We start from the raw sequence: 26,721 nt of genomic DNA, 5'->3' as shown, positions 1-26,721 counted from the left end.
TTTTTTAATTCACAGTGATTGTCCTGTGAGTTCAGTGGGAACAGGATGACCTCACTGTTTATATTACCCTACTTGTCTGCAAGAATGAAATTCTGTTCAGGCTGAAAGGACACTTCATTTAAATTGATGAAGAAATATTTGAAGAAAAAGAAGACTTCAGAAGAATGGCAGAGTAACCTGAAAATGTGTTTTGGTTTACTTTTCTTGTGTCAGTCTTAAGTGCTGCTGCAAAAAAGCAAACAAGATTTGTTACAGCTTTTAATTTCATGGAAAAATTTTGGAAAACAATAGTTCTGGGGAAGATTATTTTCCTAAAACTACCTTCATGCACCCAGACTTAAACTTTTGCCTAGGTAATCAGCTACGGACAGAATATAGTTCTTATTTCAACTTTTTTTTTTCTCCTTAAAAAAGAACCCCTATCACTGCACTCAACTTATGTTCATAAGTGATGGCAGAAATAGAAAAAAGAAAAGGATGTGTGTACAATAAATGGATTATTTCTCAGAGTCTGAAGAATGCAATTATGGGGTTTAAAAACTAAATAAAGGATTCCAAATGCATACAAAGATTAAGCCCCTTGGAAGGCAAAACCATGCCATGTGGTACTTAGCCACACATACTATCCTCCTGAACTATGAATTTAATAAGCACATCTGTCAAGGGAGAAGACACAGGAAAGGGAAAAAGGGACAGATTCTTCAGTTTGCTCTAGCTTTTGAGCTTTGATGAACCAAAGGCTCTTTACACAGTTGATAATTCTAGGTTAGTGCTCCAGCAAAGGTGTTGGGGCTAGGTGAAAAGAGGGACGGACAGAGACTGAGTGTAACCCTAAGTGCCACGGTATGGGATGGCTGGAAGATGGGCTGGTAGGCAAGGAGAACAAGGCTGACTTACCAGCAGACAAGCAAGGAAAAAACCCAACATCTTCACCCAAGAATAATGTCTGGAAACAAAATGTGTGAAGTTTGTGCTGCTCAATTTTGTCCTGCCATAACAAAGCCGGAAAAGGATAAACAACCCTGCAGTTTTAGACAGTAGCTCTCCTACTACAGGGATTGTTTACACCTCTGAGTGTGGCACAAGAGAAAACCATCTAGTCAGAGACCAAACTTGTCCACCCTGAGATATGTAATTTGAGCAGAGAAGAGACCATATTGCAATTACCTATCAACAAATTCTGGTAGAGTCTCCCTCTCTTATTTGGCTATTTATAAAGACTTAAAGCATGAGACAACATATCCATCATATTGTGCACATATTTAAATTCTATAGTGAAACATACATAACAAACAGAGACAGCAATTTAAGAACACAGAACGAACATAGCATAGGTACAATTTCCAAAAAAACTTAAATGTACATGTAAGGTTAAAAAAAATGTGGACTCTATCCTCCTGAAGCTGATGGGATATTGCCATTGATTTCAATGAGGTCAGGTTTATAGTCAGGAATTCTGCAATTTTCATGAGCACCTGGGAGGCTCACTGCAAGGTAGTGAAATTTATGCATTGACAGTAACACAAAGAGTTAAAAAGGCATGTATGCTTTGGTCATGTTCTCTTACAAATGTAATCAGCTATTAAGGAATGCTGCTCTAGCACACTAGCAAGTAGACTCCATTTGTAAAAAAAAGAAAAAAATTAATATGGAAGTTGACTTTGCAACAGCATAAATTTCACTGTAGCACTTTACTTTTTAATTTAAGAGGAAAATAGGATCACCATGTTTCCAATATTAACTCCCAAAGTGTGCAGACTAGCAAAATTCCATTTTCTGGAATGCTAAAGGGGACAAGGGGGGAAGACATCACACAGGATTTAAGTCATCTCATCTCCACATAAGTGACTACAGCAACTATATAATGAAGACTTTATTTTTACTACCTGCTCATTACTTTTGATTTCTGAACCTTTGCCTTCACAAAGATTATCTTCATTATTGTTTGCACTCATCACACCGTTGTTTAATTCTGGTGGCCTAATTAGGTTTGATCCATGTCTGTTCCCACTGGGTTTTGTTGTTAATACTGAATCCATCTTGTTAAAATGTGGTACATAATTTTCATTTGACCCTTGAAAAGTTCCAGAACAGTCTTCCAACACCATGTAATTGTCTAGCATTTTTGCTTCAGCCATTGACTTATTTGGGCCTTTTAGCATATCAGCTGGTTTTAGCACTTCAGAGGTAGCACCTGAAGAGTCTTTGTGATCAGATGAAGAAAAACCGATCTTTTTACCATTGACAAGTAACATATGTTCTTCTAGATTCAAGCCAGACACTTGGGTGCATACACATGGTGCTTCTAAACGACAATCATCAACTTGGTGATTCTTAGATTCTCTTTCTGGGGGACTACTGACAGCAAATGAATTGAGATTTCCCTTTGAAAAAGCAACCTCATTATTATTGTCTAGAGGTAGTGACTCTTGTGTTACGAAGTGATTTTTCCTATCTAGTGGTCCACTGTTGGTTACAGAAGTAAAAAAGTTATTTGTATCTGCAAGTTCGAGTGGTAACTTTGGAAAGGTTTTCATTTTTCTCAAAGAGCCTTTCTTAAAAAGGCCATCTCTCTCCAGGTCAATAACACATGATTTTATATCCAAAGCAACACTAGCAAAGCTGTCAGTATACACTGTGTGTTTGTCCTCTTCTTTGCTCTTTTCAGTTTGAGTTGCAAGTTGAGAATGTTGAGTTTTCTCATTATGCAGATCAATTTGCATCTCCTTCAAACCACTTTCTCTGCCAGACACCATGGTAACTACAGAAGAGTTGTTGTGACAGGCAGTTGTCACCTCTTCCACTGTGGACGAATCACCAGCAATGCTGTTTTTCTCATTTGAATATAATTTAGATCCCAAACTTCTCTGACACATTCTTCCCTTCCACATGTTATCACAGACATCTAGACACAAAAACAGATGCTTATATTAAATCTGCATTTAAATCTTCTAATCTCTCCTTGTAAATCTTTATATTGCTTTTTCTGCATTTGCTGTTACTTATCTTTAATACGCTACACAAATTCTCAATTTCTGAACAAATCACTTTGAATCATAAGGGACACTTTAAATATATTATGTTAATTAAGAGTTGCGTGTCCCTTTTTACCCATCACGAATCTACAAATATTTAAGAATGATTTGTTCTGATCTAGGAGAGGAACTTATAACAGGAGATCATACAAACACAGTCTTTGAAAAATCATTAGATATGTCAGGCAATCTAAAGTTTTAGACTAAATAAATTTTAAGGTTACCTTGAGAAGCACCAAATGATTCAATTGAAAGGACTCTTCTTCCAACAGCAGACAAGCTTCGACAAATATTACTTGATGAAGCAATCTTCATTTTTTCTTCACATAATGACAAAATGCTCTAGAGAAAATGAATGTTAAATACTTGTTTAATAAAGAATAGACTTGTAAATTTTGACTAACATGAATGATGTTAACTCCCACAGTACATCTGAATTTATATGATGCTACATTGGAGGTCTTTCTTCTCCAGTTCTTTATACTGCATGTTTCTATTGTGTGGTTGAATTAATTTCTTGTTTTTACCATGGGCTATTATGAAGTCATTTAATACAATTCAAGTTTTAGCCTACAGTTAGAAATTCAAGAACAACTGATAAAAATTATCTTAAATATTATCCTTTATGAGTGAAAATGCAAAAAGCTAGAGTGTTGATTACTTTTTTAAACAGCCAATGCTCTGCTTGAATTCAGTAACACAGGCAGGCTGATGAATGCTTTTATTACTTAAGTTACATTAAAATTAAACCCTGAATCTTTTAAAAACTGCAAAATACAGATATCTAAAAAGCAATATTCCCAGTTAGAGAAAGTAATCATTATCAGCTCATAAGAAGTAACAGTACTTCTATCTCTAATCTGCAGCCTGAGCAACATTTGATGGCATTAGCATTGGTCTCACACATAATTAACTATAGATATTCACACATTTAAAAACCTCTCCCTTTGGGCAAGATGTAGAAGAGAGCTGCCTTTCCAAATACATCCTACCCTTTCCTCAGTAACTATTCCTAGATAAACACTGATAAGGCCTCATGCAGCTCTTAGGAGATGCTCTCAATTCCCCATTAGCCCACTCAACTGCTCCTCTGCTGTTGTGCATAGAAGGAAGAAATTGGCCCTGTTGGTTCACATAGGGGATGATTAAGGACAGGAAAAAGAGAGACAGGTATCCAGCTGTGCTGAAGTCCAGCACAATGCCCAGAAAAGTCTAGGGGTGTTCCTTCCAAATAGCTCCCACAACTCTGTTCACCCAAGAAAGTGTCCAGTGGAAAAGGAACAGAAAGAACATATTCAAAGTGACCCTTATATATTACCCAAGATAAATTATTTTGGGGATGATTTAAATAGTCTGCAACAGCTTTCAGGCTCTATGGTCCACTTGGAGATGGGACAGTGCTATGCACGTTCTCCTCTGACAACAGCAAATGAATAGAAACAGAGCAGCTGACCAAGCAGGCTCCATATTAGGTATGGTCCCCTGCCTGGGCAGTCCTCAGTTAGAGAGGCAATATTTTTTACTTTATAAAAGCAAATCTGTTAATTTTTCCGTTGCAGCATCTCCATGCAAAGAATTGACCATAGGTGCTATACAATTTAGAATATACATTATCAGGTCAGGAAAATAGCACCCCTCTCCCCCACCAAAGAAAAGCAGATAGCACTGTTCTGAAGTAGAACAGTACTCAAGCAAAGTCACATTGAACAACTATTATTCTCTCAGTCTCTCACAGTCTGAAAAAACATTGAAGTTTAACTTTTGCACATTAATGTCAAATAACTCTATTGGGTAACCAATATTTAGAATGTAAATTCTTTGAAAACATCAGCTTGAAAAATCTTATACAGTTTCAAATTCTTTCTAACAGCTAAAGGTAAAATAGAGGCAAAATGGAATAAAATCCAAAATCCAATAATGATATCTAAGCCTTTATGTATTTACAGAAAAAGTAGTTAGTAGTAATGCTTTGAACATGCCAAGGAACAGACATTTCCTGAGGCAGGGTCCCTACATCCCCTTCTTGAATGCAATCCAATTATCACACAAATTTCACAGCATAATTCCCGTGCTTTTATTTCTAATGGCACTGTCTCTGCAAACCAAATATTAAATGGGAAGAAAACAGTAAATGAGAAAATTTAGATCCATCAGTGTTTTCACCCAACCTTCTTAAAAATCCAAGGACTGTCTAACATCTATGTCTACTTTTTAGGTTGTATATATCCATTAGAGTGGGAAAAAGGATGAATTTCTGCACTTGGTGAAGACCTCAGCTTTCTTGCAAAACTTGAACATACTGCTTATCAAGACCATCTTGATAATTACAGGGATTAATGAGATAGAGATTAATGAGCATACATACAGAAATATCAGTATCACTTTTTTTAAAACAATAATTAGTGTAGGGCTGTTTTACCTCAATATCCGGCCTATTTTCAGGATTCTCTTCTTGCATTTGTTCCAGTAGTGTGTGCAAATCTTGTCCAAATTCTGATTCTGTCTCGGGTTCTACAACATATTCTATTGCTGCTTTCAGTGTTGCACCCAAAGAATAGACATGTGCCTGCATGAAGTTTTAAAAAAGATATTAAATATGTTACAAATTCTCTCCCTCCTGCCACCAAAGCTTCAAGATCACACAAGCTCACACCATTTTCAATTTTAAGGTAACAGCTTACTGGAAAGGTGGTTTAATTTAAACATGATGAACAAAACCAGCTTCAGACCTGCTTTGGAGGATATACTTGCTGCAAACAAAAAGAAATCTTGTGAGGTCCAATTAGAACTCTTTTTTTCCCTCGTCAATAAACAACATTACAAGTATTACACCAGACTACAATTAAATATAAAACTAAGAACTCTGTGTTTCTGTATGTATTAAGTTGGGAATTTGAAGTGACATTCTTCTTAGCAGGGAAACAAAATATTAATTTGAAAAAAACCCCTTTTATATACAGCAATATTTTATGAGTGCTATCAAGCATAAAGAAGCAGAAAAAATACAGCATAATACCACTTGTCACTGAAGACACTTATGAAAGAATTTTAAAAAATACTCCATGTTTTCCGCTTCTGCTTGTCTTAAAGTCCACAACCTCATCATGAGTTAGGGTTAGGTGAACCAGCAACTTTTTAAATTCTGTTGCTAATGCAGTAGATTTCAGACAGGCTTCAACTCCATTTTATTGTCCTATTTTAATGAAATTCGCTGTGTCTTTTCTTGTACAAGAGGAAGGCTAGTCTCAGACTGAAGATCTTTTTTCCCGACACACAAAAAGTTGCTTTGTTAAGATACTTCCTCTCCTCTGACATGCAGAAAAACTAGTTTTGCATATGGCCATTTTAAGCACCATCACTTTAAACTAATTTCTGTGTTAAAACATTTATAGGGACACCTTTTTCAACTTTAAACTTTCTTTCATGTAAATCCCTTTTTCATCTTTCCCCTCTCCCAGCTCCTCAAACACCACCAGTGTCACCACACAAGAAAAAGGGGAAAGAAAATCCAGCTATATAACCAAATTCCCTAGCTGGCAGTAAACATGGGTAATATTTGAGGTAATCCAACATAATCTTAAATCTGTCCAAACTAAAGCAATGAGAAAATGAGTTTACGACCATCCACTAGGTGGGGCGTTCCCCAAGTTAATGCATCAAAATGCTTCTAACTGGACTGCACAGCTGGGCTTAGGAAGACAATTTCAGTTCCTAGGAAAGAAGAGCAAGATGGGTATATACAGTAAATTCTCAAGTATAAAATACCTAATGATTACTAGAGTTGACTGCTCTCAATGAGAACAATCTCACAAGCAAGCTAAAAACTTTTCAGTCTGCTCCATAGAGAGTAACAAATAAGAAAGGGTGGCAAAAAACCTTTTCTTCTGGCCAGCTAGAACTGGGACTGAAGGGGCCATTAGGAATTTTATTAAATAATTAAGAGGGGTCATTTCATTAATTTCTGAAAAAACCCCAACCAAACAAAACCACCACCACAAAAAGAAACAAAACCAAAAACCCAACAAAACACCGCCACCCCCCCCCCCGCCCCAAACCTCCCCTCGCACACACTTTTAAATGTAGATAAGGAGAAAAGCTTTTTGAATTATAAGCATTTTGCATTACAGGGTAATAATTTAATAGCTGATAAATAGCATGCATTTCCAGAGAGATCCAAAAGAAAAACCAAACAAACCCAAAGAAATCTCTTCAAAATTCCTAAGGAGGCTCAGGAGTTAAAAACAAAATGTCACTTGTTACAAAAATATATAGACCATGCCAACAAGACTGCACCACAGTGCCAGTTTCAAGACAGGATGAAAGGGAGGAATTCCCATTAGGAAACCGGCTCTCCAGATTTGCTCCTAGAGAGAACATATTCTCCTAGCCCAAAGCCAGCAAATATAACAAGAATTGTAGGTAAACCATTATGGTAGGCATTACTGGGAAGACCATCATGGACATAATGTGCCCTTTAAGAATCACAATGGCAACACTAAAAAAAGTGTGTTTGAAGAGTGTAATAAGTATGATTCGAGGTAATAAAAGTCCTTCTTTCAGCAACATGCTGAAACAAGGGAACTCATGTATTTCAGAGAAAGATTTAAAGGCCATAATCATAGAAGTAGTTTCAAATCAAAATAACTTTTAATACTACTGTGGCTTCCAAGACACAAAAGACAAGACAAAAAAACCCCACAAAAGGGTAACTCAAAAGGTGAAGATACTACTTTTTTTTTTCAAATGAGTAGGTGAAGTACTGGAAGCACTTACCAAAGGAGAAGAAAGCTTCTGCCATCATGTTATAATTTTATATCATGATTTAAATACATTCCAAAAGGCTTCTGCAAGTTTTAATCAAAATTTACTTGCCTTGCTGGCGTGCCATTTTATAATCATTTAACACTACAGGAAGTGAAATCAGAGTAATGATCTGCTCTAGTTTTAAAATCTGTCAATCAAAAGATTGGGAGAGGAAGTTAAAGCTCCAAGTCTACACAAAGAGTGTGACAGAGGCGTTGTTGTATTACTCTTGACAGGGCTAAAGAACTGAACTTCTCCAGGAATTCATATTTGCAGACAATTACTACAGGAAAAAGCTGACAAAAGAGCTTTTGAATAGTGACTGCACAAGCATGCAGCAATTATGAATAATGGCCATTTATATTTCGTATTGAGATTTCACTGAGTTCAGAATTGTAGGTCTTCTGAAGAAGTGAAAAAGACAGACCATAATACAACTAATACTTCCTGAAAAATATTTATGACTAAAAGACAAGTTACAGAAATCGTGTAAAACAATTCTTGGTTTTGACATTCTTATCTGACCCTTATTTTACTTTGTGTATTTATCTTTTTTCAATTGAGGTTGCACAGATATGGATACTTCCAACCTTTCACAATTCAAAGCATTTAAGAGTTCCATAAATGAAAGCTCCAGTGTGATTTTAAACCTCAAAGTTTTATAAAGAAATTCAAGGTAATGCTTGAGAAAATTACTACTGGGAGAAAACATTTAATATTTACCTGTCATTTTTCTATGTATTCACTCTAAAAAGCACTATTTTTATGCAAAAGAAAGAAAGTAATATTCCTCAGTGAGAAAACAAAAGAGGGATAGGTCTATTATTTCCAATACTTTCCTTCTTACAAATGGACTAAGTGCCTTTCTGCATAATTGTAATTACTGGAAGGTGCTGAATTACACACTAGCTTTATCTTCACTTGGCACTCTGGATGCTTTGATAATGAGTCTGCAGAGCATGCTAGAAGTGCTCAGCCACTGCAGACTATTCACAAAACACAGTCTAGCCTGAAGTGGTTAACAAATGCTGGAATGTGCAGTTTATTCCTTCTAACTACAGTTAACTTTGCCTGAAAAAACTTATTCCCCAAAAGACTTCTAAAAAGAATTGGGCTCAAAATGCATCTACAGGTCAGATTTTCTCACAGGCAAAGTTTGCAGGTATATTAACTCTCAAATTGTCTTTTAACTATCCTAACTTGTAAATGAAAACTTACAAGTTTGTATACGCTGTTAGGCAAATGCCAGGTCATCAGTTTATATCACAAGACACAAGAAAGGCTTTCTTACCTAGTCCCTGCATTTGGTTTCTGGTGACCTCTACTTCTGGGGACCTTCAACTCCAGTTGAACTGAAAAACTCTACCTAAGACATCAACCTAATCTCAGTTTTATAGTTGTAGGCTTCTTGTCTGTAACAGTTTATGCCAATTGTTTTATTTCCATGAGTTTGTCTAAGTTTTATCCACATGCAACCTTTTTGCATCTATGTTTTGCAGCAAGAATTTCCACATTTTACAGCATAAAAAGGCAGTATTTTGTTTGAATCCACCCATGTACATCTCATTGTTGCCACCTACTTCTTCATTTCTGAGAGCTGACATGCCATGGCTGCTCCCACAGCACACCTCAGCTAGAAACACACAGATTTCTAGCAGAGCTTCTCCCTCAGGGAATTGTCTTCCAGGCTGAAGAGTACTACTTGAAGTAATTGTTTCTTTTATGAAAGCTGTTTCACCATCTGGTCCTTGAAATTCATGTTACTGCTAATTTTGTCAGGTTGGTCACTAGTCTATTCTGACATATCAGTTGAGCCAAATTTTTGATAGTCTACATAAAGAAGAGTTGCAATGTACGAACTTACTGAAGGTCCTGCAAGATGAAAACACGTTCCAAAACATGATATATTTTTGGCTATGGTTTTCTTTGAAAAAGTCTTTTGTATCTTATTCATTTGCAAACATCGGAGACTGTGGGTAGCATTTCTGTGTTTTGAGAGATTTGAAAAATATGAGGTTTTCATTCTTTTGTAAGGTTTTTTTTTTCATACTTTTAAACTAACCTCAGGGGTTTCTTTTCAGGTCTTCTTTGACAGGAGACACATACTGTTTTTCAAAAAATAAATCATAGGATACATTACATGTCTCTGTGCTACCTGCAAACATTATCTTAACAGAAAAGGATTTTGGCTTTCATATGGCTCTGTTGATTTTTGTCCATAGAGTAATTTACCAGCATCTATAGTAGTAATCACAAAATACCGTAATTCAGAGCTACACCCAGAAAAGAAGGAAAAAAAGTTCAAATGGACCTCAATACAGTTTCAAAAAGCTGTAGTTACCTTAACTACTGTACTAAAGACTCTTGTATCTTAAGCCACTGACTGTTACCTTGATAAAGATTCATTTCCCTCTTGAAAGTCACATGAAGACGAACATGCCCAGAATCTTGAGCAAATTTAAACCATGCTATTTGCAGGAAATTACTCATGCATTTGCAGAGTGAAGACACAAATTAAGAACAGGTTTCTTACACTTCCATCCCACTTTTAGGCTGCCTTAATCTCAAAGATCAGGCAGCCCAACACAGATGAGTAGCACACCAATTGACTCCTCTCCTGCACGACTGAATAACTATGACAGGCAAGGATGAATGCTGCAAAGAAATAAAACCTCAGAGGTTTAGATAGCACAAGTTACTCACATTTATCTTAAAGCTTCTTGAACAACAGTATTTTCAAAAACTCCCTTTGAAAAAGAGTTTCATGTGTCACAGCTCTCCTTATGATTCATCAGCCATTAACCTTCTTACTTTTAAGTTACTGGCCATAGGTAATTCGTTTATCACTTAATTAAGGTAACACAATGTATTCCCTGTAGGCATAGAAACAAGGAAGCCTGCGAAAGTTATATGCATGCTGAATGGTCTGGCTCTGTCTTCTTTCAATCGTGTAGGGTTTTTTTTCATTTTATGGCAAATACAATCTTAGTCACAATACTGACTTTGTTATTTTAAAAAACTACATTCTTTTAATCTTAAACCTAAGAGATGATGCCTACTGGTAAAGTCTGTCACTCTGAGTAATGCATTCACACCATTCTGTATTGAGGGATACTTATTACACATTTTGGATAACAACTGAATTGCAGCACTTCCAGATAAAAACACTATGGGCCAATACACTAGAATAGCATCCCAGTACTTTTATCATGACATGAATCAATGACATCCAGACTCTGGATGTCATTGATTCAATGATGTCTGGATGTCTCACATAAAGTATTCATTGCTGTACAATAACCAGTTAACTCTTCCTTAACAAAATAATCTATGTAGATTTCTATTTTTTTCCTATCAGGATCATATATAAGATGAACTGCAAAATGTAAAAAGCTGGTCAGACACTTCTGTATTGACCTCTCTGCATAATTATCTTGTTATGACAACATCCAAGCCACCAATTTTCATAGAACAGCTGGAGGTGACAGAAGCAGCCAAGGTAGGTAGCTCTCACTGTATATTACATGAATGTAAACATTTGGTGGGGGAGGGTTGGGGGCCAATTTCAGATTGGTTATGTTTTTAGTTTGATTGTTTCACAGGGGAATATTTTCTGCGGAAGTAAACTTTGCTCTATCTCTACTCAAGCATAGAAGGACTATTACAGTTGAGAGAAAAGAGAAGTTTGCCTACGGTTTTTGGTGGTTTTGTGGGACTTTTTTGCCTTTTTTTGTTTGTTTGGGGGGATTTGTTTGTTTGTTGGCTTGTGATTTTGATGGGTTGTTTGGCTTTTTCCTGTTTTTGTTTGTTTTATTTTTAAACTTGGTGAAAGGGTTGAAAAGTTCAAGAATCCTAGATTATGTGTATACAAAGAGATTATGACACTGTGCATGAGTAACAGGAGAAAAAAATCTCTTCTCTTTTCCATGTTTTTTTGCACATGATGGAGACTATCCACAAATTTATCCAGTACAACCCTTCAGGCTTCAAAAAAGTAAATTTCAACTACAAAAACCACCTGTTTTAAGATAGAACATGAAAGCCTCTCTTCACTCCTGATCTTTTCCAAACAAAAATACTTAAATAAGATAATTAAAACTTTCTTTTGTACATCAGGGCATAATCTTCAGAAATCTTAGGGGAAAAAATTATATATCTTAACTTTGATAATGCTTTCTTATAGGAATCTTGTAGCCAAATAAGGAAGAAACCTAAAATTCCATGTTTTCATTGACCAGTTACCTGTGCAGTCACTTTTCTTCTATAGACATTTTTCTGCCTAGGAAACAGACTGTTTCCAATAAAAATAAATCAGTCTGAAAAGTTGTTTCAGATTTAGGGGCAAAACTGTAGAAATACTGGCAATATGCTCAAAATGTTTGCTAGCAAAGACCAGTATGACAACTTTGCAAGCCCAACTTCAGGACTTAGCAACAAGCTGTAGGTTTTTGAGATAACCAAATGATAAACTTTAAGATAGCCTAGGCATTAAAATTAAAAAAGACTGATGTAAAAAAATTCCATTGGCCTAATTCTTCCTTTTGTTAACTTTGTGTAAAGCAACTAAAGGGTGTTTGCTCAGTCCTAAGTTCCTGAAAGGAACCTCAACTGGGATGGTGATGTAAAAGCAAGAACAGGAAGATTCCATTTTCTCTTCTATAGCACAGTAGAGGCAGAGGTAACCAAATGAAAGTAATTTATTTTTGTCACTGAAGGAAAAGACAGCTTTAAATAATGCTCAGAAGATCGAATGGTTTAGACTGCAGGAGGAGATAAGTTACCATTTGCTGATGATAAGCCTTGCTGCTGTTAGATAGAATTAGTCTCAAGGGGAGGCTACATGAAACTAAGGGAAACAGAACTGAAGAAAAAAGGCACTAGGTGTTTCAAAAGACTTGCTTCCCCAGTCAGATAAACACAAAACCAAAAACCCCTCTAGGAGAACATATAAAAGTTTTCATTTTTAATCCTGCACTGAGAGCAAAAGAAAGAATAGAACAATAGAGATAATCTCACAGTATTCAAAGCTACTGCTTTAAAAGACTAGCAAAGTCACAAAGACAAGACTTTCTTTATACTGTCTCTTGTTTGGATTTGGGACAAAGATGAAGGCTTTCACATTTAGAGAAGGACCAACAGCTGAGACATGAGCACCAGGTTAGTAATGATCAGCTATTGAGAAATACTGCAGCATGAAACTGTCTGCTCAGTTTTCTTCAGTAGGCCTGACATATATATATATATATATATATATATATACACACACCCCCACTCTGAACCTTTCTTTATCTATTCTGCAGAACACATTTCATTTGACACTTCAATCCATGCATTTATATGCACACAAAATATTTGTACTGATATTAGATTTATCACTCCAACTGCCTTGTCACATTTCATAGGAATAGGTTATATGAATCGTAATAATTTAGTATTCAAAAACAATGCAATAACATTTTATTTTGTATCTTTTGTATTTGCAGCAGTTCTACCACTTCACATACATTTGTGTATTTTTAAGTTGCTGAAATACTTGGACTTTTTAATATAATATAAATCAACAACAGCCCACTGAGAACTGCAAGTTGAGAGCCATGACATTCTTACAAAGACAGGGACAGCATTCAGCCTTTTCCAGATGTGATTCTCTCACAGGTGAGAGATCAGCACACTTCACTCCTGTCCTGACAGACAAAAACAAGTTCTAGATGAGAAAAAGAGGCAGTGCTTCCCCTTCACTAACCCATATTTCCTCCTTCTTTTCAAGGTAGTATTTAACTCTGTATCACTTTTCAGTTCTTTTAATTTCTGAAGGTTTTAATCCTGCCGCATACTGAGGCTTCTGAAGTATTGCATCTTATCACCTCTAATAATGAAATAAGTCATTAACAGAAGTATTGTCCAATCTTCTTTAGATAAAAAAATAGACAAGGGTGAAAATTCACTGATTGCTATTACAAAGGTTCACTAGAACAAGCAAAACTGAATAGCCACATTATTAAAAGATTATAAATGCAAGTTCACACATGGTGGACATTGGTTCTTCATCTCACTGAAAGCTCATATCTTAGAAATGTGGTGTTCTACATCAATGAACCTCTGTGTGAGACTCAATGGCAGTTTTGTGATGCAGACAAATAGCTATTTGAAACTGGTTTGAGACAGCTAATGTTTTTAACCTGAGGCAATCTTGTATTGTAGTGATAGAAGTAAGGCTATTAATGGACTCAACAATATTTAACTATTCGTGTTGAGCCTCCCATTGGTCAAATTTCACAAGTCTTAGACTGTACTTCTCAGGGCAAGAAAATGAAATATGAACCATCTCCATCGGGAAAAAGGCTAAAGTTCTTCATATTTAGAAGGCAAAATCAGGGCAAATTTTAAAAGAAGCCTCAAATACATATTTTTGCATCTCAGTCTCTTCAAGAATAGAAAAATTCACATTCTTTGCTGTTCTCTACAGTGTGATGAGTAAAAAAAATATAAAATTAGATGCCAATCTCTATAGTCCAGATGTCTCTAACTGACTTCTAGCTCAAGATTCAGAGAGAACAAAGACGTGGCTAATACTTGCGATAGCAAATTCGGGGACAACTTCCAGCTTAGAGGAAAAGCAGAAACTGAGATCTTTCCATCAATGCAGGCAAGTCACAGCTTCAGTCATCTGAAAACGTACTGAGCACAGTTACATCACATGCCTGCATCTGCATTAAGAAAAGAAGTGCAAATGATAATAATTGTCCTGTATAGAAATTCAGCTTTTCTTGGCAGTTACAGTATGGTTCGTAACTCTAAAGTGTAACTCCTATTCTCACTCTTTTCAGCACCAGTTCTTAACAGTACATTTACTAGAGCACAATCGTAATGGAAGTCCTTAAGGAGACAGCACAGTTAGAGGAAAAAAATCAACATGAACAGATAGGCAGGACATTCTCTGTTTTAGTTCAGTGCTATCCTAGAGCCCAGCAGTCCTGCTTGGCTGCCTTTCTGCCCTTGTACTGCAACCATGCCAACTCCTGGAAGAGGAGAATGTACCAGAACTGGCCTACCCAATGCCACTCCAATCACTTAGCAATACAGTGACTCCAAGGTCTCTTCAGACCCTCAGAAACTCCAAACCTTCCTCCAAGCCCAAAGGATGGAACTGTGGCAGCACAGATGTCACCATGGAAAGCTCAGCTGCATTTCACTGTTGGTACCACAAGCCCCTTTCACAGCTAATTCCTTCTTAAGCATGTTTCTCTCTAACAAGTCTACTTTACACCTGACACAGAAACTGAAGGGTCAGTCTTCACCTTGCACCTCTCAAGAGTAACTGAAGCTGGTGCTATTATTCTTACTTAACAAATGGAGAGCAGGTCAAGAAAGAAGGCACAAGTCTAAAACCAACCACATGAAATCAATTACTTTTCAGTCTTGTGCATTGTCATTTGGACCAAGCTTTAGATCTCTTGCTATTTGAAATTCCAACTAGAAACTGACATCTTTAATAGTGTTGTTTCAGACATCAGGACAGTAATGCATTTCAATCTGTTTCCTGTGTCTATTACCCTTGTGAGTGCCAGCTAAGTTTAGCAACTAATTAGGCTGGAGTCAAAATACCATTAGAGGTCTGGATCAGTAATTCACCAAGCAGGAAACAAAACATCTCTTGTTGAAATAACTGTAGCTTTAATTGAAGGATTTTTTAAAAAGAGTTTAAAGAGGAAAAGTCATCCAGTAGCCATACAAACCTCACTGTGTGCATCCATTTCAGAATCCACAAAACAGGTCACACTCAAATCAAGCAAAACCTCTGGCTGACATAACTACTTTAAATCAGCCAAGCTTTGAACTGGAGTAACAGTTACCAAAGATCATCCTGAACATAATTAGTAGTTCCAAAACGAATTTTCTCTCTTTATATTGAACTCAGACAGTTTCAATACAAATATCACTTGCCATTGTTCTAAACAAAGCAGACTAAGCAGCTGCAAAAACACTCCAACAAAGAAAAACCAAGTCAGGTCATCACCAAGGAAGGAGCAAGCAGTAATACAAGAGACTTGACATCCCTGGAAAAAGGGCAGCTTATTGTAATCAAAGAACTTCATAATACTGAGAAAACACAGCAGGCCAGGAGTTGAATATAAAGCACTACTACTCTGCTATTACAATAGTTAAAGGTTACAATAGGGGTATGGGGAGAGGCAAAAGTCTCAATACGTTTGGAAGAGTGAAGAACTTGAAGTATTAATAACAAGAAGGAGATGGCCAACTTGGAAAGATAAACCCTTGAAACAAGTACATAAGCATTAACCCACTCCAGGTCTTGGAAACTGCAAAAGTAAAAACGAGAGGAGATCAGCATGGAATCCTTGGCAGAAGCTGGTCTAGTACTGAAGCACTTAAAAATTCAACCAAACTCTACACGTGGTAAGAGGAAAAGCTTTGAAAGTTCCACAAATAGTCTGAATCCCATAGATGTCTGACCAAATGCACACAAATCTCAGAATAAAACATTTCTACCTTAATGCAGGGGAAAGCCCTTGCTTTTCAGTCTTGTGTATTGCTCTAGGTTGGTCAGTGAAAAACAGCTGAGGCAAGAGGACACTGTCATAGCACTGCTTTCCCTGCTTTGGAAGGTTTCCCAACCTGCCAGATGATGAAACTGCAACAATATACAGAAATCAGTGCACTCAGCCCACATCACAAGAGACAAGGCAGAACACGTCGACTTCCTTCCACACAAATGTGCACCTTCATGTATCTTCACTGACCTTTGCAAAAGGAGTAAAAGGGTCAATGTTCAGAGCCACTCCCGACACAAACAGCTTTTATTGACTGTTTAATTGAGTGTGTTGTGCTTGATATTGGGATTCATTGGGGTTTAACATGCTGCTGAAAGAGAAGAGTTAAACAACAAATCTGTATACAGATGTGTTTTATCCAAAAGGAATACAATGGCTTTGTCTATCAGATGGAACTAAAATTTCAGGTCACTTAGTATTACCCCAGTCTTCACAAATTCCTATTTCACCTTGTTCCATCTCCTTGGTCTTTGAACCTCTGTCAGTGTTTCTGTTTACTTTATGCAGACAAGTTCAGCAATTTCTAGACAAGGAAAAAGGGTTGGGGGAAATCAGTTGGTCATAGGAGCAAATAATTCTGCAAATCTTGTGAGCGTTTCTGTGTCAAGTCTTGGAAGCTTGTTAAGGGACGAAGAACATATTTATGTAAAATCTTAAGTCCAGCTTCAGAAGGACAACAAAAAGAAATAAACAAAAACCAGTCATCTTTTGGTCAACCACATCTGAATATAAGGGCTTCTGCAGTGGCCAAGTTTACAGGCAATGCAGGCCACCTCATAACAATCCTTGTTGACAAAGAAAGACTCCCCACAAACCATCACAGAGATGAGAAGCGTGAGTACAAAATCACTAGAGCTCTGCTGACCTGTGTAAATATATTAATAAAGCATAGCAATAATTGAAATTTTGCCTCTTTAACCTTCAAAGGCTGCACTATTTCATATTCTATTCTACCACCCTTTCTGCCTTATCATTCTCATTCAACATGGGGTATTTCACACTGCCAAAGCTCACTTCTCCTCCTCCCCACCTCCCCCCCATCAAGAAACATAGAGAACTATAAACATGACTATGAAGGCTATAATTATGAAAAACAAAAGATATTTGTATCAAACTATAAAGAACCAGATTTTTAATATACCTTGAATTAAATATGTTGCTAATTAAAGCATTTGAATTATCTAAGAATACATGCCAGAAAAAATAGTGTATTAAGAAAAAGGATATTAAGCAAGCAAGTGCTCCTGTAGCATGCAATGAGATGGTTGACTTGGGAGGCTAATGAATTAGTATAAACAATTTAAATCTAATTTAATTTAACAATGTAGAGCATTTGTGCATTGAAAAGCAACAGATAGTAATCTGTTTCTTCATTAAATCAAAGATAAAATTGCTGATTACCCTTCCCTGAACTATTTTATTGAAGAGCATAGCAAACAAATTTTATATTTAGTCATAAAAGTTCATGGTTAGTCCCCAAACAAGCCAATGTAACCAGTGAAGGGTACCAGTGAACATAATATGGGCCAGCTGTGGTTTAGTGCAACACATTATTCAGGCAAAGTAGATTCTCACATTTTAACAGTTAGTGAACAAATGTTTATGCCAAAAATTAATATGGCATTTAAAGTTTACTTTTCATTTTCACAAAACATATCTAAACAGCACCATTTACTACTCACAATCTTTAGAAATTCTAGAATTATATACTGAGAATGTTGAGCATTTGGTATTGCCAGAGGTACTAAAACTATTACCCTCCCCCTCTATTTCACAGATAAATTTATGAACTTGCCTCAAAAGTGTTACCGGTGATATCAAATTCTGGTGGAACAAAGGCACCTTCTGGATCATCTTTGAAAACAAAAGGAAACATGCCAGATTAGAAATAAGTAGTCTTGTTTAAAAAAAACCCACAAACCAACTTGATTATACAAATTTAATTATACACTCCTATCTGATACAAAAGAAAGTCTGTATAGCTTATTTTGGTTCACTCCAATCTGATATACAAAGAACTTGTTATCCATGTTTATAGTTCTGGAAGTAAAATAAAGTGCTGTTTTCAAACTTTCTCCAAGAAGGTATCATAACTTCCCTATCAAGAAACAAAACAGATTAAACACCCACAAAGAAATACATTTAACATGTCTAATCACTTCTTGCCTTCAGGCATTTATGTTTGGACCCAGTTATCACCTAAGCTGGTGTGGCTCAGCTGTGGCTTAGAGGTTTGATTTGATTAATTGGACACTTCCATTCAGTATGTTCCACTACAGAACTGGCTGATAACGGTTCAAGCAGCAAAGTCTGAACAGCTAATTACCTCCTCATCTACAAACCAGCTTAGAACTCTGACCTTTCTCCTTAGTTTGTTTGACTTCTGATAAAAGAGCAGAGGAAGTAAATTCCTCACACATGTGCTGCTGAGCAGAGAACTGAGCTACTGCAGCAGCCAACTCTGAGCAAGGAGGTGGAAAGAAGAAAAGAACATGTTAGGAAAGATTGATGCTGTTTCTGCATGCAAGCAGGTACACAGTATCACACTGCACTTATGCCACTTAAACCCAGTAAAGAACATCAAGGAATTAAACAAGAGCACAACTAAAAACCGACTTTCCAGATACATACCCAACTCACCTAATCTATCCTTATGGAAAGCCAGGATAATTGAAATGATTTACATGCAAAAAGTGTGTTTCCCTTCTCAACAAGAAGAAAAAAATAGTATGTTCAGAGGCACAGCATAATCATCATAACTTCAGCTTTAATAGAACTCTTGTGCCTATAGTTTTGAAGTGAAATGCAAAGTTTTTATTAAAACCAGTTATATAGCAGACTGCTAGAAAGGACCTTTTTTACATATTCATACATTGCAGCTACATGGCATGGCTGACTAGCCAGATGCCAGTAACTGATTTACAGCTCCTTAAGACATTCCCAAATGTACTTCCCCACTGAAAAAGAGGGTTATGCAACTAATTTTGCATTCCTTACCCACCACCACATTTTTTCCTCATTTTGGAGGTGGGCAGAGAGGCAGAAGGGGAAGGGAGCTAATGGGCAGATGTTTTGTTTTCCCCTCTCGCTGACCTGCAGATTTCCACTCCTTTTCATCTCCCCACTACCTTTCCCCTTTCTTTCCATGGACCACTTTAAAGGCTGTACAAGTATTTAACTTATCACTGGTACAGCTCACTGTATTCTTTTAATATAATGTTTACAAAGGGAAATTGTGTGGCCTCAAGAGACAAGAAGGTATCAGATCCCTTGGCAGAACAGCCTAGTGAATGTTTGTCACTTTAGCACCACAGAACCTGCAGGAAGCAGAACTTGCTGCTAAAGCACAGGTGACAGGCTGTTCGTTTTCTCTCACTGGAAAGCAAATCCAGAGGATATAATTTTCTTCTGGAAGAATAAATCCATAGGCAACAACTCCAGGGAAGCAAAAAGACCAACCTCTTCAAGTGCCTAGCCAATAAACTATATTTTAACCAATAGTAACAAAATCTGAGAGAAAGAGCCAAAGACACAGTGGAGCGTGAGAAGTAGAACATGAGCATAACTTTTTTGCATTCCTATGGAAAACATACCTTTCTTTAAAGAGAACTAATGAAAAGTCTTTTCCTTAGAGACTAACATGACTTCGGGGAACTAAATCTTTGTACATTTGCTTTGCACAGGAATTTGTTATCCCACATTTTAAGTACTTGAATACAGCATTCCTGGATCAATTGTTTGCCAGCTATTCAATTAGACTAAAACATTTAAGAAGAAATTGATTTTTCTTTTTCCTAGCTACAAGCAAAGATCTTAGTTGAGGGGCATTTTTCATCCACTAGATTTATGCACTTCAACAAGTCTTTCATATACCCTTGGCTTATACAAAGCCAGCTTCTTTTTCTTTTTTTCATTTCAAGGTATGACAAGCTCCTTAAAATAAACGAAAATGATTCCACATTACCCTATTAATATGGAACTACCAGTTGTCTCATGTCTATTTAAGGAATTTAATAAAAAACAAACATGACTACAATTATGAAGATACATTTTCATCTTTATTAATTATATTTTATGATGTTCCATTTATATGAAAGCCTATCTTTAATTCTGAAGAGGTGACAAATCTTCCTTTGTTGCAATGTTACCTTAGCTCATTTGTATTCTAGTATTTTTTCTCAATACTGTGATCTAGATTTTGCCTAAAAGAACGAACACTTATCCTGATAGAGATTTAAAAATAAATTAGGTTAAAGACATCACAAGAAAAACCTGACTAGCGTGTATCTAGACTAGAATGGTTCTCCTAGTCATGAGCCACCATAATTTTAAAAGTACCACAGAGTAAGAGCTGTTTGGGTTTTTACTCTTCTGTGAAATCACTGAGAGGCTTAAGACCTATCATCTTGAGATGCATTACATGAGAAAAAAACAGCAACCATAACATGTGTTTTTGTCTAAGATGAAACAGGAAGTTTTTTGAAAGTCAAGCATCTCCCTGTTCATCTGCTATGATACCTGAACATCTTCAATGTACATACTGGTTTTCAACATATTAAAATTCATTTCTCAATCAGTCCCAATACTTGGCAAGTCTGCAAATCATTACTTAATAATGATTTTTTTATTCAATAGGGAGCTTTTAAAAAAAAATGCCTTTACTTGAGAGAACTTTCCTTTTTAATAGCAAATATGCAATAAATTGCTCCATTTTTTACAGCCACAATCACCAAGATACACTGAATATCAGACTTCTCTAGAAATAGAACATACCCATGAAATCAGAAGATCTGTAAGAGGTGAAGTCTCTGTTTTACAAAGCTAGAGATTTATGCACACAGGTTTACAATCAATGTGTTTAAAATGGACAGAAAGACGACTTATTACCTGGATAAGTCTTAACTAGGAGAAATTTTCAAAGCAAATTCAGAACAGCCTTTGTTCATCAAGTACAAAACTGAACACATAGTTTCACATGCATATATACACACCCCTTCAAAAAAAGTTTTATTTTATCTTTATTTTAATTGTAAGTCTTAAAAATGGAATGTAATGTTTTACTGCAGTTTCTCACTATGAGTTTCCACAGTTGTAAAACAAACGGCCTGGAAACACAAATACTCACCACTGAGCTGCTCCATGAAGCATACATTGCCATTGGTATTAAAAGCCAAAGTGTCAGGAGTGATGCAGAGTGTCTGGAAGATTGCAGAATGGGCAATGCTCTTCAAAGAGTGGCAACACTCCAGGCAAATGGCCCAAATATCTTGCTCAGTAAGACAGCTATCCCGCAGTGACAAAATATCAGCAAGGGACACATTCTCCTGCCAAGATACGAATTAATAAATTACCCTGGATTTCACGACACTACGTTCTGTATCATAGATTACATTTGACACAATTGGCTACAAGTGAAGTTTCCAGCAAGTTCTCAGACTTTCTAGGACACTGATTAACAGCCCAAGAAACACCAAGTGCATGACTTTGCTCTTAACACGGAGGTGTTTTAAGAAGCACAGTTAACCTGAACAAAGATATCACAGTATGCCAACATTTAGAAAAAAGTACTATGGGAGATATGTAAGTTACATAAACACTGCATCAAAAGAAACAGACCACTTGGAGGTAAAAGCAGAGAGACTAAATGAAAACATTTTGTTCCATCAGTGCCTTTCAAGCACTCCCAGGTGTCTTTATATAAATGACTTAAAAATTCTCTTCACAGTACTTCTCCCTACCATTTGTGATCTGGAAAAAAGTACTCTTTAGATTTGCCTGTCTTAAAAATGATGCTGTTGTGAAGTTTAGTGGTGTAGACCATTTAATAAACATTGGAAAGCCAAACATGCCATAGGAAAAGTGTTTTTATACTTGGACCTAAAACCAAACACTTTGGCTGCTCTAGGCCTCCCCATTACATCCAGAGTTTTAGTGATCAAAACAGCTCAAGGACATAAGTTTCTAAGTTGCTGTCCTAAACTGTAGTCAACTTGCATTGAGCCTATTATCACAGTAAAGCTATGAGTCCAGTCCCAAACAAATGTGTTTCTAATGTGGCTTTCCTGGTCAAGACATTCAGAAACATTGCTTGTCTCAAAGCAGCCAGCCTCTCTATGGATATTTTTGGAATACAAACCAAATACATTACTCACAGCTACAGAAGTAAAGTTTTCACAGACTTAAAGGAATGAGGAAAAAAAAAAACAACCCAAAACACAAAACATCAATTCCATCTCTAAGGGAAAATAAAGTAACAGAAATGGAAGGTAATCTACAGAAGTTACTTTGTATCAGAGCTATAATTACTATTAATTACATAGTGATATTAAATATACCTTGAATAGAAGACGAAGATACACATTGCTTAGCATAGAGAAAAAAGAAAGTATGTCATTCATCAGCAAAAGAGGATATGATGTATTTTACAGCTCGGAAAACAGCTGTGGTTTAAACTTTTAATCCCTTGGAGAACAGTTATAAATTTCTTTACCTATACCAGCACTGGAGAATGTCAATGATATCTGGATTACCACATACAGAAGGGGTTAACAGTGTATTAACAGGTCTCTCAGAGCATTCCTTTAATAATTAAGCATTCCTTTCATAATATCCTTCAAATAAGAACCAAACCTCAGTCCAAAAATGTATTGTGCTTTTTAGTCTAAAGTATAATGCTTAATAAATAAATATGAGGCAGGAAATAAAGCACACTCACTGCTACTTGGCAAACTTTAACTTCTCTTTTCAATGGTCTTATTTTTCATAGACACGGCCTAGACATGGATTGATTTACTAATGGCAGCACTACTACAGTGCCTTCTAGCACTAATCATGGCTCCTACTCTCACCAAATTCAGTCCTACATAATAATGAACAGCAAAAGATCTCAGCACAAAATCTTATTTTCTCTGTCCTGTGCTCACTACAATTGTGTAATGCTGCTTTCAGAGTTTGAGGGTGGATAAGGAGGCTTTGCACATCTCTGTAGAGAAGCTATTCCAAGCATGAAGAGCAGCACAGAGGTTCCTCTATCTGCAAATACAAACATATGGCAAGAAGCTCTCCTACAAGCATCAGGCTTTGAAACCGACCACAGTAACACGGTAACACAGGAGGTTCTGGCAGGCTGAACTTCTGGTGAGTGACTGCTTCAGTACTTTGGACCACTGGAACTTGCTTAATTCAAATGTGGTAAATATCAGAGATGCTAATGCCTCTTTTTTGTCTCTTTCAGCAAAAGACACCGGTGTCTGGTTTTAATATGAAAGTGTCTGGTTTTAACGTTAAGAACTACAAAAAATAAACCATGCTTAACTGCCCACTTTACTTTTCAGCTCTCCCTTACATTCTCTTCAGCAAGTACAAAACAGTTCAGTAGCACATAATTAAGAGAGAGTATGGTAAAAAAATTATTTGGCCACAGATAATTTCTTAAAAATTTTGAAGTCAAATATTAAGGAGTATGAAATGAAGAAAGTTCAAGTAAGGAGAGGAAATCGAAACACACCCTTATCCTTAGCATTTTCTACTCTTCAGCTCCGACAGATTCCTGCTTCATGTACTGGCAAAAAAGCACCTGCATCAGACATTAGCATCATTCTTTATACTTGGTACAATGATGAGAAGAGCAGGCTCCACTAAATGACTAAGCAGCTCAGAGTTCAGTACAACAGCACTCGCAGCCTTCTGACACCTTTTTGCTGTGATAATTCACACAAACTTCAAAACAATCTATTCCAGAATCACAGAAAATGTGGCAAATGCCATCCAATACATTCAACACATCTGAAGAAAAACACTGGGTTGCCTGAGTAAGCGCTGAGTACTCTTCAAAGCAGCTCTTTTTTATTAACTTATCTAATCACCAGGTGATAGGACATGCTCATTCTCCCAAGAAAAATACTGAAACTCTTTGTGTTTCTGTAATAACTAAATAGATGGGACTCCTGGGAACCCACAATCAAACATTGAGCAGGTATGAAAAATGGGCTCTGTTCTTTCTTGTACAGAAAGGTTGACCCTTAGCCTTCTTCATTCTGACAAAATACTCTAAGTATTTAAGACAGCGTGTAAAAACAAGGTCATTACCATCTTTCTCCTAGATTTTGTATGGGCCAGTCTGAGAGGGCCTACAGCAGTGAACATTACAGACAGCAGAGGAGCCAAACTGCCAAGCCACTGGGTGACTTAGGAAAGCTGAAAGGAGCTTTGCATTTTCAGACTTGCATTTAAGTCCTGACTCAGCATGGATTCTTGACATAGCAAGTTAGAAAGTTCGCAAGATTTGGTTCAGGGAATGAGCACCAAACCTTTACTTAAAAAGTGGAAAAAATAACTCCATACATTTTGCCCCAGCATTGATGAGGGTAAGAAACACACTTCACGTGAAAAGATAAAGATGAGCAAGAGCAACAAAAAGCAAGGGCAAAAACAATAATAGAGCCAGACAAATGTGATGACAAGAACTGGGTTTAGCTACAGGTTATTTGGCATTACAACTGAACAAACAGATTTAACAGTTTGATATTTTTGGTTTTCATTTCCCAGTGTCAAAGGCCTTTTAGCACAGGGCAGCAATATACGGCTGTACAAAAAAGTGATTGGCAGCTTAGGGAAACTGTCCTGGCCATGTAAATTTCCTTTGATGGGGTGCCACAAGGACGCGTACTCGCCGACTGCAGCACTAACCCACGGCTACGACAGCAGTGACGAGACACCCCGCACTCGAGGACCATGACTTTGCTGTTGTGTGAGGGTGCACGGGAACGGGCTGAGCCCAGGCTGGCGGCTGGAACCGCGGGGGAGGAGGCAGCGAGGAGCCGGGGGAGCAGGCACGGAGAGCCGGCGGTGCCGCGGCCCGGCCGCTCCCGGGGCCGCTGCGCCCCGGCCCGGCCGCCACACTACAGGTGAGCGCAAGGGCGGCGGCTCCATCCCCGCACCTGCCGCACTCACCTCATCCTCCAGCAGCGTCGGCAGAGGCTCAAAGTCGTAGCAGTTCACCTCCTCCTCCTCTTCCTCATAAAACACGTCCTCTGCAGCGCCAAGAGTCTCCATCCCGCCCGGCGAGGGAGCAGAGGTTTCACCTCCGCAGCCTCCCTGTGCGCTCGGAGCGCGGCCCTCGGCCCCCGCCGCGGCTCATCCCCGCACCCGCCCGCGGGCTGCCCCCGCCGGCGACCCCCGCGGCGCCGCCCGCCCGCCTTAACCCCCTCCGCTGCCCTCCCCTGGCGGGCCCGGCCCGGGGCGCCCCCGCCCCTCGGCTCAGGCCGCGGCCCGGGGCAGCGCTGCCATGGCAACGGCCGCCGCCGCCCCGCCGCGCGGCCTCACTGCGGCGGCTCCCGCCCTCCTGCGGCGCCGCCCGCCCCGCCCGCCCCGGGCGGCCCCGGCAGTCACCGGAGCCACCGGGGCCGGCCCCGCACCGCGCCTGTGCCCCGCGGCCCCGCTCGCCGCCGTGGGGTGGCGGTGCTGCGGCCCTGCGCCCCGAGAGAGCGCGCCCGCCGCAGTGCGAGCTGCGGCCGCCGGGGCCCCGCGGGAGCCGGGGCCGGGCCCCTCTCGGCTGCGCCCTGCGGGCGAACGGGAGCGGCGGGGAGGGGCTGCCGGTGTCGGGCCAGACCGTGCCCGGTGCCCGAGGTGGGACCGGCGCTGTGCCGGGCGCTGCTGCCGCCGCCGATGATCCCGCCCTGCCTGCCCGAGCCCTCGGGCTCGCGTTACCGCCGGCGGCTCTCCAGACCGCTGGGTTTGCTGGATAAATCAGTGTTTAGAATAAAGACAGGTGGCCAGGTCTTTGCACACTCATGGCAGAACTCTTGGCTCGGTTCGAACCGTAACAACCACAAACAAAACCAAGGCGCTGTCACCAGCTCTAGGTTCATTAGCCCCGGGCCAGTTTTGCTATCCACAGGGCTTAGGGTGCCTCAATAACTTCATTAGCACTCCCCTTGAAATCGAAGGATTCCTTCCGTCAAGGATTCCTTCAAATCCACCACCCGCACAAGCCGGTTTTTAACTCAAGTAAACTCCAACGGAAAGCTGAGATTGTTTTGAGTAAACAGGCTGTAGCCTGGGAACGGGAATTGGCGTTCTGTAATGGACAAGTAACCACCCCTGGACAGTCGTCCCTTGATTTAACTTTAAGCCACATCACCATCTTTTATCTCCATTGTAACAACATGGTGGATGGAGAGAATAGACTCTTCTCTCCTGTAATTAAATTTTAGAGCTACTGGAAAATAATGGTGCCAATTTCATTATTCTGTTTTCCTTTATAATTCTATGTCAAAATGAAGTATGTTAATTAATCTATGCATAGTACA

General features: G+C 38.5%; 1 protein-coding gene across 3 annotated transcripts in view; it reads right to left on the bottom strand.

Annotated features, from left to right (window-relative positions):
- The window catches only part of KNDC1 (kinase non-catalytic C-lobe domain containing 1), a 54,870-nt gene extending 29,262 nt beyond the window's left edge, over positions 1-25,608 (bottom strand). For all 3 annotated transcript variants that reach the window (XR_010081307.1, XR_010081308.1, XM_063405560.1), the window contains exons 1-6: positions 25,364-25,608; positions 21,537-21,735; positions 18,207-18,265; positions 5,455-5,601; positions 3,260-3,377; positions 1,887-2,905 (exon numbers count right to left, since the gene is read on the bottom strand). Coding sequence is in view for 1 of the 3 variants with exons in the window: in XM_063405560.1 (XP_063261630.1) it covers positions 1,887-2,905; positions 3,260-3,377; positions 5,455-5,601; positions 18,207-18,265; positions 21,537-21,735; positions 25,364-25,465 (1,644 nt within the window). In the remaining 2 variants the exon portion in view is untranslated. The remainder of the gene's footprint in view (positions 1-1,886; positions 2,906-3,259; positions 3,378-5,454; positions 5,602-18,206; positions 18,266-21,536; positions 21,736-25,363) is intronic.
- Between the last annotated feature and the right edge of the window lie 1,113 nt (positions 25,609-26,721).

Source organism: Prinia subflava, chromosome 9 (assembly GCF_021018805.1).
Source record: "Prinia subflava isolate CZ2003 ecotype Zambia chromosome 9, Cam_Psub_1.2, whole genome shotgun sequence".
Lineage (NCBI taxonomy): Eukaryota > Metazoa > Chordata > Aves > Passeriformes > Cisticolidae > Prinia > Prinia subflava.
Note: the sequence above shows the minus strand (reverse complement) of the source record. Positions and strands in the feature narration are given on the sequence as shown.